The sequence below is a fragment of the Echinococcus granulosus genome (assembly GCF_000524195.1).
Source record: "Echinococcus granulosus chromosome Unknown EG_S00082, whole genome shotgun sequence".
NCBI classification, from domain to species: domain Eukaryota; kingdom Metazoa; phylum Platyhelminthes; class Cestoda; order Cyclophyllidea; family Taeniidae; genus Echinococcus; species Echinococcus granulosus.
The window spans coordinates 45,499-60,941 of NW_020170462.1; the positions used below are offsets into that span (position 1 = coordinate 45,499).

A 15,443-nucleotide genomic window follows, 5' to 3' on the forward strand; every position below is an offset into this window, starting at 1 on the left:
ACAACACACATTGACCTCCAAGTTAAGCAGCTGGATCGGATTAGGCAGGTCGTTAACCAGAAAAAATAGCTTAGAACTTCCGGACCCCCTATATTTTCAGGTTGTGCTTACCTTCGGCGACAGAGTTCTGCAGGCATGCGTGTGGCCACCTAGGGAAAAATGGGTCACCACAATCGTACTACTGTGTGCCAGATTAAAAGTGTGCATGCATCACCAATGTTTGCAAAGGTACGAGCCTTTGGACTTCTTGGGTGAAACAATGAATACGGTACCACGAAATTGATTGAACTAGTTGCTTTTTCACATGAAAGTTTAATTAAAATAGAACTGGTCCCCGGTTCATCGTTACCTTGCTTTTCTGTGCGTTCATTGTCAAATGTAAAACCAATCAGTGACCTATTTTACCAAATTAGAGATGTTGTTCCATTTGTAAAATAACCATCTGACTAAATTACAGCGATGCCCTAAATATTGATGCGTGCCTAACTTAGCAAATGCCCCAAAATTGTTCCAGCCGATTTATAAAAAAATACCATTAAAAATTGAGGATGTCGCTTTATTATTATACAGATAGACATTTTGACAACGGAAATAGTTTTACCTTATTACATTGGATAGAGACATTTCGAATCGCTGGAGCGCCGCATCTTGATTTGGTGGGGACCTGCCTCTTATTCTTAGTTATGTTATGCTGCTTTCTCCCTATTTGTCTCTTACAAACTCCTTATCATCCTGTTCGACTCCTGGTCTACATTAGATTCAATGGTATTTTTATGATTGACTTTTGTATTCGGTCGCATTATTTGCTGCCTTAATGAATCGGTTTCTAGCTTTATTTTGTTCACGTTTCCCAGTGGATGTTGCTAAATGTGAACGTCGGAGTTCTTGGCCACGTTGATTCAGGAAAGACTACTCTGTCAAAGGCCTTGAGCACAGTAGCTAGTACCGCTGCATTTGATAAAAACCCTCAAAGCCAAAAACGCGGAATCACCCTTGATTTAGGATTCTCGTCTTTCAAGGTGGAAAAGAATATTCCTCCCCACCTTGAACCCTCAGACGCTATCCAAATCACTCTTGTTGACTGTCCTGGCCATGCCTCCCTCATTCGAACAATTATTTGTGGTGAGTGTCTACAATTCCTCGTACCACTTGTATATTTGCCCCTTTACCAGTCACTACCGTTCTAGGCACCCACATAATCGATCTGATGCTCCTCGTAGTGGATGTCAATAAGGGCTTTCAGACACAGACTGCGGAGTGCCTTGTCATTGGTGAACTCACTTGTGATGCTTTAGTGGTCGTTCTCAACAAAGTCGATCTGATTCCTCCAGAAGAACGCGATGCGAAAATTGCCAAAGTTTGTGCTACTCAGTTTTATGAAATGCTAGTTGTTTCAGTGGTTGTTGTAGTTGTAATTACTGCTTGTAATGACGACCGTGATTATATTGAATTACCAGATCCCTTTTCTTTGCTCTGTTGATTGTATAGATGAAGTTGCGTGTTTCAAAGACACTACAATCAACAAAGTTTAAAGACGCACCAATCGTTGCCGTCTCAGCAATTCAAAAAGTTGAAGTGGTGCGTGCGCATGATAATTCCACTTTTCCACCCTCACCCTTCATTAGCTGATGTGTTTTATTTCAGCCAACCGGCGAGGGAATGGATGAATTGATTTCAACCCTCCTTACCAGCATTCCTGACCCACGAGAGAAACGCAGTGAACTGGCAAATCTTCCGTTTCTATTCGCTGTAGACCACTGTTTCTCCAAGTCTGGTCAAGGAACCGTTCTCACTGGCACTGTTCTTCGTGGCTGCATTCGTGTCGGTGAGGTATTGCTTGAACGGCTCTAGAATTGCCTTATTCATTATGACACAAAGTCTTGCACGTAAGGTAGCTGTAACAGCCGTAACAGCTCGAGTTCTTGCAGTACCGTTGGATTTTTATACTGCTCTTTTTATCTGGTGCTATATTTCTAAATCATTAAGAAAGAATTAGCTCGACGTTGAGTCACTGCCACCTTGATGTCAAAATAGTATCCTACTACGCAGCTTTTGTGTTCCTTTGAGCATTGTTACATTTGCTTATCACAGGTCAAGAACTTCCGAATGCATTAGCATTGTTGTGTCTTAGAGGTTTCGACATGATTCACCTATCATATCTTGCGTTGGTAGGATGTGACGAAAAGCCCATTTAGGTGACATATCCGTTCTGGATGGCGTTAAACACCGAGGGGTATCAATCCCTTATCATAGGAGCATCTGTTCTAATGGTAAACCCATTTAATAAATGCTTGGCGCATGGTAGATTTTCAAAGTTTAAACTTCTCTTCCTTCCACACTTGTCATCGCTGCATTGATACTGTTCAGCAGCGCTCCTTGTAACGTTCCTAGATTCCGTTAACTGTAATGATTACCTGTATTTTTCGCCCTTGTGTCCTACATACATATCGACAACCCTTATCTTGGCTAAACATTGGTATAGATCTTACAGATGTTGAGAGCAATTCCCATGAGACTAAGTGGCGTAGAAACGGCCAACGTCTTGGACTTTTCAGCGAACGGTTGATATAAGAACACACGGTTGATGTCGCCGCTGATGGCATTTAAGTAGACACTTTCAAGCCTGGCTGGGCATAATTTGTAAGTCCCCTAAGGGTTAGCAGTATCCATACACCGAGAAGTCGTTTTAGATCTAACGAGTTTGGAGTTGAATAGGTTTTGCTTGAAGAAGGACTTCACCATGTGCGCCTTAGGAGATGTTTAGGTATTTTATTCTAATTATAGACCGTGGAGATCCCTCAGGAAAAACTGAAGAAGAAGATCAAGTCCATACAGATGTTTCGGAATCCCATCGAAGAAATCAGTCCTGTAAGCCATTTTTATAAGGAGCTGTTAGGTGAACTTTAAGTGTGATTCGTTGGACAGGAATTAGGATCTCATAAAAAAATTATCGGTTTATTGTGACGATCGAGAATGCTGGATACCTAGGCTTTGCTTAGTTCCAATGCCAAAAAATAGACACGAAATCTTGTTATCTTGTTTAATTCAGGTCTCAATTCGCCACTAACCGGTGGATGTAAATACCTGCTTTCTGGCACTGGTATCTAAGCACGCGAATTTGTCCTCTTTTAGCACTTGCATAGGCATCCGCCTGATCGTAGGCGGTGGAGGGTTCTTCAGCTTTCCTATAATTTCTCTACCTAGTTTTGCAAATCGCTTTCAGAAGTACTTCTTTATTCCTTATGGTCGCGGCTGCAACCGGTTGGATGTCGGAGCGCTCTGCACCTAACATATCAAAACACTTTTAGTGAATTCTTGGTTGCCTCGTTTACGATTCTACGAAAGATAAATTTATCTACCATGAGCTCACACTCAGGCAAAGATAGTTTAGTGCTGATGGCACGTCTCTGTGGTGGCTAGCGTAGTGACAGGTCGTTGCTTATCTTTAGTAAAATTTGAGAGCAAAATCCACATCCATATTCTGTGTGCTAATAACAATCGTTACCTGTATGGATGATTTTACAACAGGGGCATTTGAAAGTAGTTGATCGCTACTCCTTATTCCTTCCCGGTTGTTTACGGCAAGTGGTAAAAGTTTTAAAACCCCTTATAATTTTCTCACATTAAATCCGTTTCATGCTATGGGACGTTGCGCTTTTCCCATTGGCTTAAACCTCCTCTTGCTTCTTTATCAGGGTGATCGCGCAGGTATATGCGTAACCCAGTTGGACCCCAGTGTGATGGAGCGCGGCTATCTGGCCGCACCGGACAGTCTCTCGGCGTGCCAGGCCTGTCTCCTTACAGGAGTGGCACGAATTGCCTATTTCAAGGGCGACGTGTGCAGTAAACAGCGTTTCCATGTCTCTATTGGACAGGACACCGTTCTCGCACGTATCACCTGTCTTCGCCGGGTGGAGGAGACGAAGGCGGAGGAGGAGTTTGAATACGTCGAGGAACTCCATGATAAGGGTAATTAGTCACCTCGTTCTTTATGGTGCTGTTGGTAGTAAATGTCATGGTTTCGTTTTCCCTATGCTGTCGATGCTTGGTGGAATCCAGGTGCAACAACTTCATTGTAGCTCTTTGCCAATTTCGATTGCACACTGGCTATTTAATTTTGCTACCAAAAAGTGTTCCTACACTTTTCTTCATTGCTGTCACTAACTTTGCCGATATGTTAGGTAGTTCAAAGTTGCCAATTCGTAGACTATTCACAGGTTACGTTGGTAATACACTTCTTTCTTAATCTACATGATGTTATGAATGAAGTCATTTCATCAAATCTAGTATTTCTGTGCTTTTAAAGTTCCTCCGAACCCCAGGTAGATGAATTTTTTGAGTCCTCGGAATGTTTACTAGAATGAGTTGACTGGAAAGTGGGCATGGTTTTTTCTTCGGTCCGAGTATCGAGTCTATATACTATAATATCCACCCACATAAATGTTATCGTTTTATAAGTGTCGCAAGATGAACATCCAACTACTTTTTGCGTCTCTTTGTAAGATGGTGTGGGCGAAGCTAGGGAGATGGTGTTGGAGTTTGATGCACCAGTAGTAGCACCCATGGCTGGAGTTGTGATTGGGTCGCGTCTCGACACCGATCCCCTCTCGTCCAGCTGTCGTCTTGCCTTTTATGGCACCGTCGCCCGCGTCTTCGCCTCATCTCAGGAGTGTCGCACTTCTCTCTCGGTGAGTCGCTGATTTCTTATTCCACTTATCTTGGGGTAGATCAGTAGGTGATCAGAAGGGGTGAAAGCGTAAAAATTCCATTGAATAGGCGATTATGTGATGCATAGATGGATCGGTGGATACACTTTTGCTTCCCAGTTACCTCTCTACATAACACAGCCCTCGCCCTTTCTTCTGACTGTCTACTCAAATGGGCATCATGATCCCTTCTGGTTAACTTTGAAAGTTGTGCATATTTTTGATCTAGAGCCTCATTTAATTAGCGAACTGTTTCTTCCAGAAAATCCCTTCAGTGACTTCTGTAATATCCGGGTAAAGACGGCTGGATCTTAACACAATTTGGCATAATCTCCTTGAAATATAACATTTGTAATTTTTACTTATTGAATACATAATTACTATGGGATATTAAAAGGTCCCTGGAATTAAGGCACGCCTGCTGGTGACTCTCATTGACGCTTCGGACACAGCAATTCAAACGGTCTAACCTAGAAGAGGTGGGGAGCCAGTTATTAGAATATGTAGTAATTTCTGTCAAAATATGCTTCATTCGTGGAATAGAATGGGTCATGCACTCTTTTCCGTCCTCAAATTAAAGGGTCGGATGAAATTAGGAAAGAACAAAATTCTTGAATCACTTCATCCAGTAGCTAAGCCTACCTTGTTAAATCGAAAGGAGACCAAATGGTACTTGAAGTCTAACTTATTTATACTTAGTTGAGGCCTCGTTTTCAAATAAGTTTACGATACATATTGCGATTTGTAGTTCCATTTGCGCGTTTTTGACTGCCACTACTTGCAGCGGAGTAACTGAGAGATCCAAGTAGGCAAATCTCTTGTGAAACCCAACCGTCCGAATTGCAAATCACTGTGTGATTGGTTGCACCGACAGGTCTATCGACACAAACAACGACGGGGTGAAGTAGAACGAGTTGTAGACCCACGGCACTGCATTGTGAGGGATCTTTTTAAGGCTGAAACCAATTGGGAACTCTTCACCGGCCTTGCTGTTACTGTCACCTTCCTTCCCTCCTCCACCCTTGCTACAACTGAGGGCGACAACGCGGATTCCATCCCGGGTGTAGTAGAAGGTAGCTTTGGGCGCAGTGGAAAGTGTCGTATTCGACTCTCCGGTGAGCTACTTCCTTCCCTCTAAGACTATTTTAATTTTAAAATTCCTTATCTGTCTTCTTATTCAATGACATATTCGTTTAAATATGCGTTTTTGGGTCTCCTAGCTGATCTTCCAGACGCCTTGGTGAAACGATTTAGTGGGAAGGCGGGTAAGAAGCTGTCCAAAGAAGCCACGACAGCGGAAAATGCAAATGCCGACGCTATCACTGCCGCCAACAAGCTTAGTGGGCATCTCGTAGTGACACTAAACTTTAAGAAACACGTCTTCGACGCTACTAAACGCTTTGTTCAGTAATTTACTTGCAACTTCCCTTCTATCTGCATCCATTTCAACGGAAATTTGCTCACTAATTCGTAATAGCTTCACTTTATTACTAAAGTAATGAGCTCTCATTGCTTCATTGTGCTGAACTTAACCTTGTGGGGCGCAATCCGCGGCACACTTTCAATGGTAGCGGTTTAAGGGCAACATCGAAACTTTGTCATCATCCCATCATGTCTCTCGTGTTCTGCTAGGTGGGCAAATGGAGATCGCGGGGACAAGACTCGTGAACATTGGTGGAAGCGATTACCATAGAGCTAAAGACGTAGAGCTGAAGGTATTAGGAGTGAATAAAATACCAAAGCCAAGTTATTCCAATTTCGCCAACGAGACAGTGGCAGAACCAACGGAGGCATTGCGACACAGACATGCACCCACGCACATAAACAGACCGAGGAGCAGTGGCAGCAGCGGCACGGACGTACGCGAGGGCTGGCCTTGAACTACACTGAGAGCGGCTAATCGATGAGAGGTGGTCAGTCGATCGGTGTAGACCAATCGCATGCATGAGCTGAGCTGACCTTACCAGTGGCTATCCTCATCTGGTCAACGGCCTTCCTCTTCGAGCAGATTTCCGGTTTGGTAGTTTTGGCTTTGTTTGTCAGGTCTGGAGATCCAATATAAAATCGTACGCCACAGTCATAGGCGACTGAACCCATTTCACATCGTCTAGGTCACGCGGATCCCTCTGCCTCTTTAAGTTCACTGACAGGTTTGTTATTTTTGAAGTTCACTCTCTGCAAGTGGACACGCTACTGTTAGTACATTTACGCTGGTCTGGGTAGTGTCAGTCGCGACCACCTACCTTCGAACGGGATAGCATATCGTAAACTGCGAGTCTGGGGATTATTTTGACTTTTCGGGAAAAGAGGGAACTCAATCATTTTCCTCTACGATGACTTCACCGCTCCATCACTGCGATTCGTTGTGCATCATGGAGAGTTGCATTATCTTTGAGCGAATGTGTTGTCTTGTGTTAAGCTGAGTTGTCCAGTCCGCTGTGCTTTGTCAGGCTCCGATAATTTGACAAAGACCATTCATAGCCATGAAATTAGTTTTTGACCGCCAATGAGTGTATGCCGTGGAGCCTTTCATAGTGACTTTTGACAGACCTGCAGGGCAGCAAAGAGCACACAAAAGGCCTGTAGAACATTCTAGCCTTAAATTGATAAACCATGGTTATAAACTCATCTCAACCTTGCTCGGCTAACTGATTGCATAACTAGCCTCCCGAGGTCATGATGACTTGTCTGCTTTGGATTTACTTTATAATAAGTTAATTTCGCCGATTATTGACACCCCTAAGTATCCACGCCGACTTATCAGTCATCTCAAGTTACACGGTAAGCATCGCTACAGATTTGCTCTTGAGGCAGCGAAAACCGCTTTTCAAAAGACGGCGCTTGCCTAGCAGCCGTAGGGCACAGCCTCCACCACCGTCACTACAAACGGAGGGACGTTAGACATGAAGTGTCATCGAATGAGATTGGGGAGCAGGCGACTTGAAGATAAAATTTACTCGCAAAATAGTTGTCTTATAAAGAGATTGAAATGGCCAAATATGGTCACTGGTGAGCGAAAGTCAGGCGCCAGATCTCCGTTCATGGTTGCCGCTTGGTCTGCATCGATCCACCGGCAGACCGCCTCTCATTTATTGGCCCCTTTGAGCGTGGTTCACGGCCACCCATGGTGTGTGCCCATGATGCTGCAGTAGCGGACAGTCACTTCTCGTTTTCCATTGTCAAATTAAAATCCCGTTTCATATCTTCCTGCCCTTTTCGTTGGAATTGACTCACACAAATGAAAATGCCGATAGATATTAAAACCTAATAACACATGAGTGTCAATTTGGTGTATTTACAAAATTTTCGATCAGACATACACCTCAAACGGTTGCATCTCCACTTATAGGCATAAAAAGTTGCGTAGAGATGTGGATTAAAGCTTTAAACTAGCGGAAGAAGTCTACTGATATGGTAGAAATTTCCTATGGCCTACCATTACATGTACAGGATGGGAAAGCGCCCTTTATAGAGTTGAAGGCAGAGAAGTGTAGGAAAATGCGTTACTTTCAGCGTACAGAGGGGCTAAAAGACTGAAGCTACGTCCTTTCGACAATGGTGCCAAGGTGGTGCTAGTAGCCACGCAGACCGAGCAGCGACAATAGGAGCGTGGACAAGGGGTGGCCGCGAATCACACCCAAAGTGGCCAATCGATGTGGGGTGGTCGTTCGGTTGGTTGGTCGACGCAGACCAATCACATGGATGATTTGAAGATCTAGAGATTGATCTTCCCCAGTAAAGACCATATTTGGTCATTCGCCTTTGTTTGTAGGGCAACAATTTAGCAAGCGCTCTTAATCTACAAGTTGAATTCCGGTTGCAGTCTTCTAATCCCTATTCATTTCTGACTCAGGCTGTTTGAATCCGCCATCATCCGTGCGAGGGGGATATTGATGTACACTAACCACAATTGTAAATTTCCCCTCTCAAACACAGATCTGCCCTATTTCCAAAACAATGGCTTATTCAAATTTATTGTGGATTGGCGAAGAGGTGGAGAGTATATGCTGCAGGGAGTCAGCTAGGTGTTACCACCATCCAAGGTTGATTGAGTTGAAAGCACGGCAACAAGTGATCACAAGTGGTCGTCGAAACACCACAGATTTGCCTTATTATCACGCTGGAAGCACTATCAACAAAAGCATGATTTCACGCAATCACGCCACCATTAAACGACTGCCAGATGACCGATTCATGTTGTACGATCACAGTCCAAACGAAGCCTCTGTGAATTACAATTGAGTTTGTGGTGGACTTATTTTAAAACGGAGGGGCATTGTTTGCTTCGGTCACCCTAACGGTGCCAGCATATTGCCTGGACAAAAGATCAGCGCTTTTTATTCCAATCTAAAGTACCGGGCAAGTCTGCATTTCCACTAGGCTACGCATAAACTCACTTGCTACCTTCTTACCTCCTTTTTTATGAAACAACTAGTTGGATGGACTGTCGCCCCAATTAAAACGTGGATTTCAATGCCCACACCTACTGTATTGTTCTGCAGCTCGTGGGTGAGCATTACTTTTTGCAAGGGAACTGACACATCGACAGCCACAGTAGGTAAGCCCAAGTGAGAAGGATTGCTCTCCAATACGTATGGAGACGGAAGCAGCGGAAAGTGTAGTCGCGAAATCAGAAGGACAGTTGTGTTCGACTTGGGAACTGCAAACCGTCAAATTCAGGGTGACGGTGATGCAGTAGTGAGCCTTATGAGCGGGTGAGAAAATTGTGACACGGAGCTGATGGAACGTGTGTAAGGTGAGGGTGTATTACGTCACGTTGGAGGAACGAGGCCAAGATAAATCTGTGTCACACGAACAAAGGCACAATTGAAGGCATGTCAACTCCACCTGTCATAGAGGTGTAGAAGGGTATCGCGAAGAAGTGCTGTAACAAGGAGACGGTTAGTGATGCAGAGGATGATGAAGTCAACTGGGTATGATAGATATCAAGAAGAAGTGAAGAGGAATGTTTGGCTTGTACCTGCAAAAAAGTGTGGCGTAGTGGCTGCAGAGTGAACGATGGTAATGGGTGAAGCAGTCCAAGTGGTGTTAACGGATCTGCTTGTATTGACCACCACTTTACCTGCCATTGCCGGTATTTGCCAAATAAAGTTGTGCAATTTTGTAATGGCCAGAGTGCCTTCTACCTAGTTTACGTAAACCTAAAGCAGGATGGAATATTGAGGATGAGGTGTAGAGGGGGAAGGGAGCGGAAAAGTTGGACGTGATGACCTGAAAGTGAAGGTGATTTGAAACGTAATGTTATGGAAGTGTGTATATGTAGTTGGCTGGGAAGAAGGAGAGGGTACGAAGAGGCGTAGAATGTGAGCACTAGTATATGTCCTTTGTTGACATCAAAATGGAGTAAAAATCTCCTCTTAAGTGGGCAATTTTTTGATGCAAATTAAAATTTGATATTTTTATGGATACGTATATTGACTAGTTTTAATTTGTAGGAACAGGGGTGTAGAAGCATTGTGGGAAAGAATAGACGAACACCTAGGTAAGCGTAAATGGACGCATGAAAACAAAATTTAGCTGATATTAATTTTCTTGTGTGGATGCTTTTGCATTTAAATGAATTAAAATACATAAACAAGGCTGCATGTGTAGATATAGCTAAAGGCAAAAGGGAACACTTATATACGGGTGTCTAAAAAGGTATAAATAGACTTGAAAAATCCGGCAAAATCCCACTTACTTCCATATGCGTCAACTAGTTGATTTTTCATTATGTAGACTAAGGTGGATCATTTGAAGTCGAGAAGTCTAGCTCAGATCTGATGCAAAGTCAAGTCTGTAATCGTAGAGAAACACATGCACAAGTAAGTCTAAACCAAAACATCATGCAGACGTCACAGATATCTAAGCGACAATGCAGCGACGCCTTCAACCAACACACAGGTTATCAACTTGGCCTATCTATGCCCACTCTGATATCCTCCATATGTGTTTGCTCAAATGGGATTAGCAGAAGAGATAACATTTGAATGCAAGTCAGTAGTCATGCAGAATCTACTTTACTAAAACAAAGCACAAGCAGATGATTGAAATCACACAATTGGAAAACTTTCTACATCATGCATGCACCAGAGATACTTAAGCTAATATACAGTGAGGACTTTAGCCAATGTGTACTCCAATGAAGCAGCCGAACAGAAACCACGTTTTTATACTTGAGTTGTGTGTGTACTTCAATGGGATTTAACTTCCAACAGTGCGGTAGTTCTCGTCCACCTCAAACGGGTATCACCACATGAATTTAGGTAACAACTGATGGAGTCGCTTGACTGTGGGGCAGACATTCACATCTCCTCAAATTTCCTACCACTGTACCGCTTTTACAGGAATTAACATTTGAATCATTCTTTTACATTAGCAGGTATGCAAATTAACTTATTTTGTTGTTTAGCACTTTACACATGTCAATTCGTCCGGGGGCTCTGCTGCAATAGACAGGAATAAAGGTGAAGTTTACTGTGTTCTGGCAAGGAACGCGTCACAAATTAGAAAATGAAAAGCTTAAACGTTATTAATGGAGTTGTGCACTGTTCACTACGCTGAAATAGCACGTCATGAAGTACGGAATCATATCAGCCTTGGTGTGAGTCCCGCCTTTGTACCGGCATCCATCATATCGAAAGTGGTGTCCTCACATTTTATTAAGTCTTTATACTCCTTGTTGTATGCACTCCTATTTACACCTCTCCATCTACATTTCTAGTGTCTAGTAATTGTTGACATGGGGGGTGTAAAATTGTTGAATTTGTGCATTTTGCAATAAAATATAAATGCTCCTACCGAGACCCATGTCCATGTCAAACACATTGTCGTGGATTTCCAAATCATTTAGCGTGTATCGTTAGGTAGCAACATTAAATGAGGTGAATGATACAGCTACCTTATGCCTATCAGTTTATTTTAAAAATTTGGTCTACTGCTGTGGTGTAACACAATCAAACACCTTATTCAAGAATAAAATAACTCGTTTTAAGGCATCAGTACATCGAACGGACAGGCTTGTATCAGGCAGACGGCGTCAGCACCCATAGCCTCATTTCAAATGCAAGTCAACTGTTTATAGTGCTGCAAACTTTGCACTGTTGATGAAAGTTGTCGCAGTGTAGTGGTAAGTAATTTGAGGAGATGGGAAGGTCTGTTCCACATTTGAAAGACTCCGTAAGCTGTCACCTGAATACGAGTGGTGGCACACTTTTAAAGCGGATGCTGACACCCGTTGTCATTGATGTGTGTTTCAGTAAGGAAGTAAATTTCGTTGAAGTGCACCCATCTTGTGGTTATAAATGTGGGTGTTAATGCAACATTGCTTCCACTCAAATATCAGCGGCTTCTACAATATGGGTTATGTTTCCTGCACATGTGATACTATGCTAATGATGTATATGCAATTGTTATTAGGTAAGCCAGATTTTGCACTATTATTGCCCAAAATTCATGTGTGCACGGTGACACAACTGTTATGTCTTCCGTTGTGGTCGATGGAATTAGAATCGGTGCGCCCAGTTGAGTCCAAGGAAGTGCCTATTCGATTCTCGGGATGCATTTCAAGTGGCACTCCTTCAGTGCGAGGGTGGGCTATGAACTGGGAACGCAACCTATGTGGCAGGTGTGATATCCTCTTATAGTGCTGGAATATGGACAATTTAAGTCAATCGGAAATTATGTTTGGACGTGTACATCCTATTGGACCGATTTCAGTAGTATGCCTAAGGTTGTGGGTTTATCATATAAATTGAACAGCACATGTCCAAACCCGCGTTAATTTATGCAGGGTAGTGTTTGTAGCCGACTTCTCTATCACAGAATTTGTGTGCTCTTCGAATCAAGAAAACTGCCAAGCACTGTTTCGCATTCGACAAAGATATTTTGAGAAAATCATGTCGCTACCTCAATGGTGTGAGCCTGCTGAAAGGAATCACTGCGCCAGAAATACTGACTAAAATGCACGCAGATGGAGGGTTATAGCACCGTTAACTACAACATAGGTCAAAGTAATTGTCAAAAAGAGAGAGGTAAATACTACTTAAAGGGAAAATTAACACATTGAATCTAATGGTAAACCTTGTTATGAAAATTTCACATTGATTCCCCACTATCAAATGAGAAGTCGACACAAAGAGGAGTGGGGTAAAAATATGCAATGCTAATAGTGATTCCCCATCCTGGCTAAAATTTTAACTACCTGCTATGAAAATATAACAGGAATTGGCATTTCGTCAAACGGTAGAACAAATTTCGCACGGAATTTTGTCAATTGGAAGAATAGTTATGAGATGTTGCATGATGAATGTGCTAAAGCGCCTCCACCAAGTCCTGCGAATCAACAGTCACCGATGTGGTGCTCATGGGGAAATCAACTTGTTATCCAACGAAACTAAATAATATCAACCGGATCTACTGTGTTAAGGATAATTCGGTGATTAATGTTATATTTCCATATCGAGCAGATCAAGAGAAGTCTTAGCACCTGCCTCTTTGCCTGAACATGTCTGACGCGTGCTGGTCGAATGACCTGTCCAATTGTAGACATTTCTGATGACTGCTTTGCAGAGCAGATGATGTTCTCTTGCACTGTTAGTGATCCCAAATGAAAGCAATAACCGTCGTGTTGTCCCATGCCACATCGACATTTAAGTGTTCCTTGAGCAGTTCATGCAATTTGGATCTAATAATCACACTCACCGTATATTTTATTGGCTAATTTAAGAGAATTAATAACTAAAAGCCACTTCTGAATACAATCGCACACGTATGCACACAGACTAGCAAAGCCTGAGTAATTCCCCCACGATAACATCCATGCCAACATTACCTTATTGCGGGACGCAAAAGAAGGTAATTATTACAATCCCAATGAGTCCAAGGCCACTAAATGCAAAAGTCACCAAAAAACCAGTTCCCCAGTTTTGTGGGGCCAATTGTTGGATTTTAGAAATCCTTCAATCTGGCAGCTACAATAGTCATGACACTGATTCATTCGGGGCACTGAAATCGGACTTGGGGTAAAGAAAGGAGGAGTGAGTTAATGTGCTCGTCCGCATCGACTACTGAAAAAGCAGCTGCACACCATACTTTTCATCACGTCTACCTATGACTGCCTAAAGTGCTCTCACCTCCACTCACGGTAGCCATTCGCCACCGCCAACATCTCTGAGCCGCAGACCGGGCATCGCAGACGGCGGACTGAACCGCCATTGAGCCAGTCACCTCCACTCCTCTTTACTCTCTACTCAGGCCGCCAAAGCTGCAACCAACTACAAGACCGTTCCTCTATCTACAGTACCTCTTACCCAATGCCTCAATGAATACTACACTTTTGACTGCTCCATCTTATTGTTATCTTAGTCCCTATTTAATTTCCTGGTATTTTACATGGGTAGTCAAGGTCAAATTTCAAGTGACATCTTTATCTAAACTTGGTCATCACCTTATCCTACCAATCCAAACTCTTGTGTTTTGTTACGAAAAAATCAAAAACTATAACGAAGTGAAAGTTTCAAAACTGAGCATCGTGAGAGTGTAGGAAATCACTTTATTACCAGCGTACAGTAGAGTTGGAACACCAAAGCTGCGTCCTTTAGATCAAGCTACCGAAATGGAGGCTGAACTCTCAAAGACAGGAGAAGTGTTGCTGTGCCCCAAGCACGCACAAAAGCATACCCACAGACCGAGCAGGGGCAGCACCATGAGTACACAAGTGTTGCCCTAAGCCCCACTCCATGACTGGTCAGAGGATGTGGGCCAATCCCACATAGGGATGGCGATCTGTCTGATAGCTTGGATTCCAGCTCAACGGTTATGAAGTAGTCATCGTGATCATTGAGGCGTGTGTAACAGCCTCAAGAGCAGATTGAAAATGTGTTTGTTGATAATTGTAAAAGTGCCTGCATCGACATATCCTACATTAACGCTGTCATGCATTGAGTTGCGCTGACGAAGTCGCTGTAATTACAGATAATCCAAGGGTTGCGCAAAGATCATATACAAAGTTTACTCGTGGAAAATTTTGTACAATCAAAAAGCAGCATGCCTTATTCAAAAGGTACCTGGGTTATCATTCCTTTGAAGGTTTAAACCATGGTTTTGACTTCATCTCGGCATTAACCAGGCAATGAAAACTTCAGCCTTGCATGCAGAACTGTCAATCTCTGCAAGAGTCACAAAAATTGCTTCTTCAATGCTGCTCCTGGGGCTCTTACAATGCTTCTTGAATCACGCTGCTTACGTCACAGCTGTTGAGCTAAGACTCCGTCAGTACCGCCAACACGGATAAACGGACGTCGGAAGGATAAGATTGAGGAGTACTGGACTGCCAAACAGGCTATCCACCTAAAGTCTAAAGTGCACACATAACAGGTGGCTTATATAGAAATGAGAATGACCAAATATGGCCACTGGTGAGCGAAAGACAGCCAGCAGATCTTTGTTTATGCATGTGATTGGTCTCATCCATCAACCGACTGACCACCTCTCATTGATTGGCCGCTTCCAGTGGGCTTCGCGACCATTCCCCGTGTGCTCTTGTGCTGCTGCTACTCCTCGATCTACTTGCTTGTCTGCATTAAAATCCCTCTTCTCCTGCCGCCGTAGCATTCTGTCACCACCTTAGTAGTATGGCCAGAACGCAATGGTTTCGGTCTTTCGGTGTTTAGCTCCATTATTGACACTGTCGCATTGTTCACGTGATGTGTTGTTGTAGCCTTCTGACTGATCTCA

The 15,443-nt window shown here is 43.2% G+C and overlaps 2 protein-coding genes across 2 annotated transcripts; one reads left to right on the forward strand and one right to left on the reverse strand. All coding sequences in view use genetic code 11, as the record gives it.

Annotated features, from left to right (window-relative positions):
• Positions 1 to 216: 216 nt before the first annotated feature.
• On the forward strand, positions 217 to 6,117 carry EGR_07597 (Selenocysteine-specific elongation factor; the record flags this gene model as incomplete). Its single annotated transcript, XM_024496846.1, has 10 exons — positions 217 to 228; positions 855 to 1,122; positions 1,188 to 1,357; positions 1,489 to 1,578; positions 1,645 to 1,830; positions 2,785 to 2,868; positions 3,696 to 3,969; positions 4,504 to 4,688; positions 5,581 to 5,821; positions 5,927 to 6,117. The coding sequence occupies 10 exons, from the start codon at positions 217 to 219 to the stop codon at positions 6,115 to 6,117; spliced, it is 1,701 nt and encodes a 566-aa protein (XP_024348702.1).
• A 2,161-nt stretch (positions 6,118 to 8,278) lies between these two features.
• EGR_07598 (hypothetical protein) lies at positions 8,279 to 13,922 on the reverse strand (the record flags this gene model as incomplete). The annotated part of the gene is made up of 4 exons (XM_024496847.1): positions 8,279 to 8,433; positions 9,194 to 9,443; positions 9,520 to 9,687; positions 13,851 to 13,922. 4 exons carry the CDS (start codon positions 13,920 to 13,922, stop codon positions 8,279 to 8,281), a joined length of 645 nt encoding a protein of 214 aa, XP_024348703.1.
• Positions 13,923 to 15,443: the final 1,521 nt, after the last annotated feature.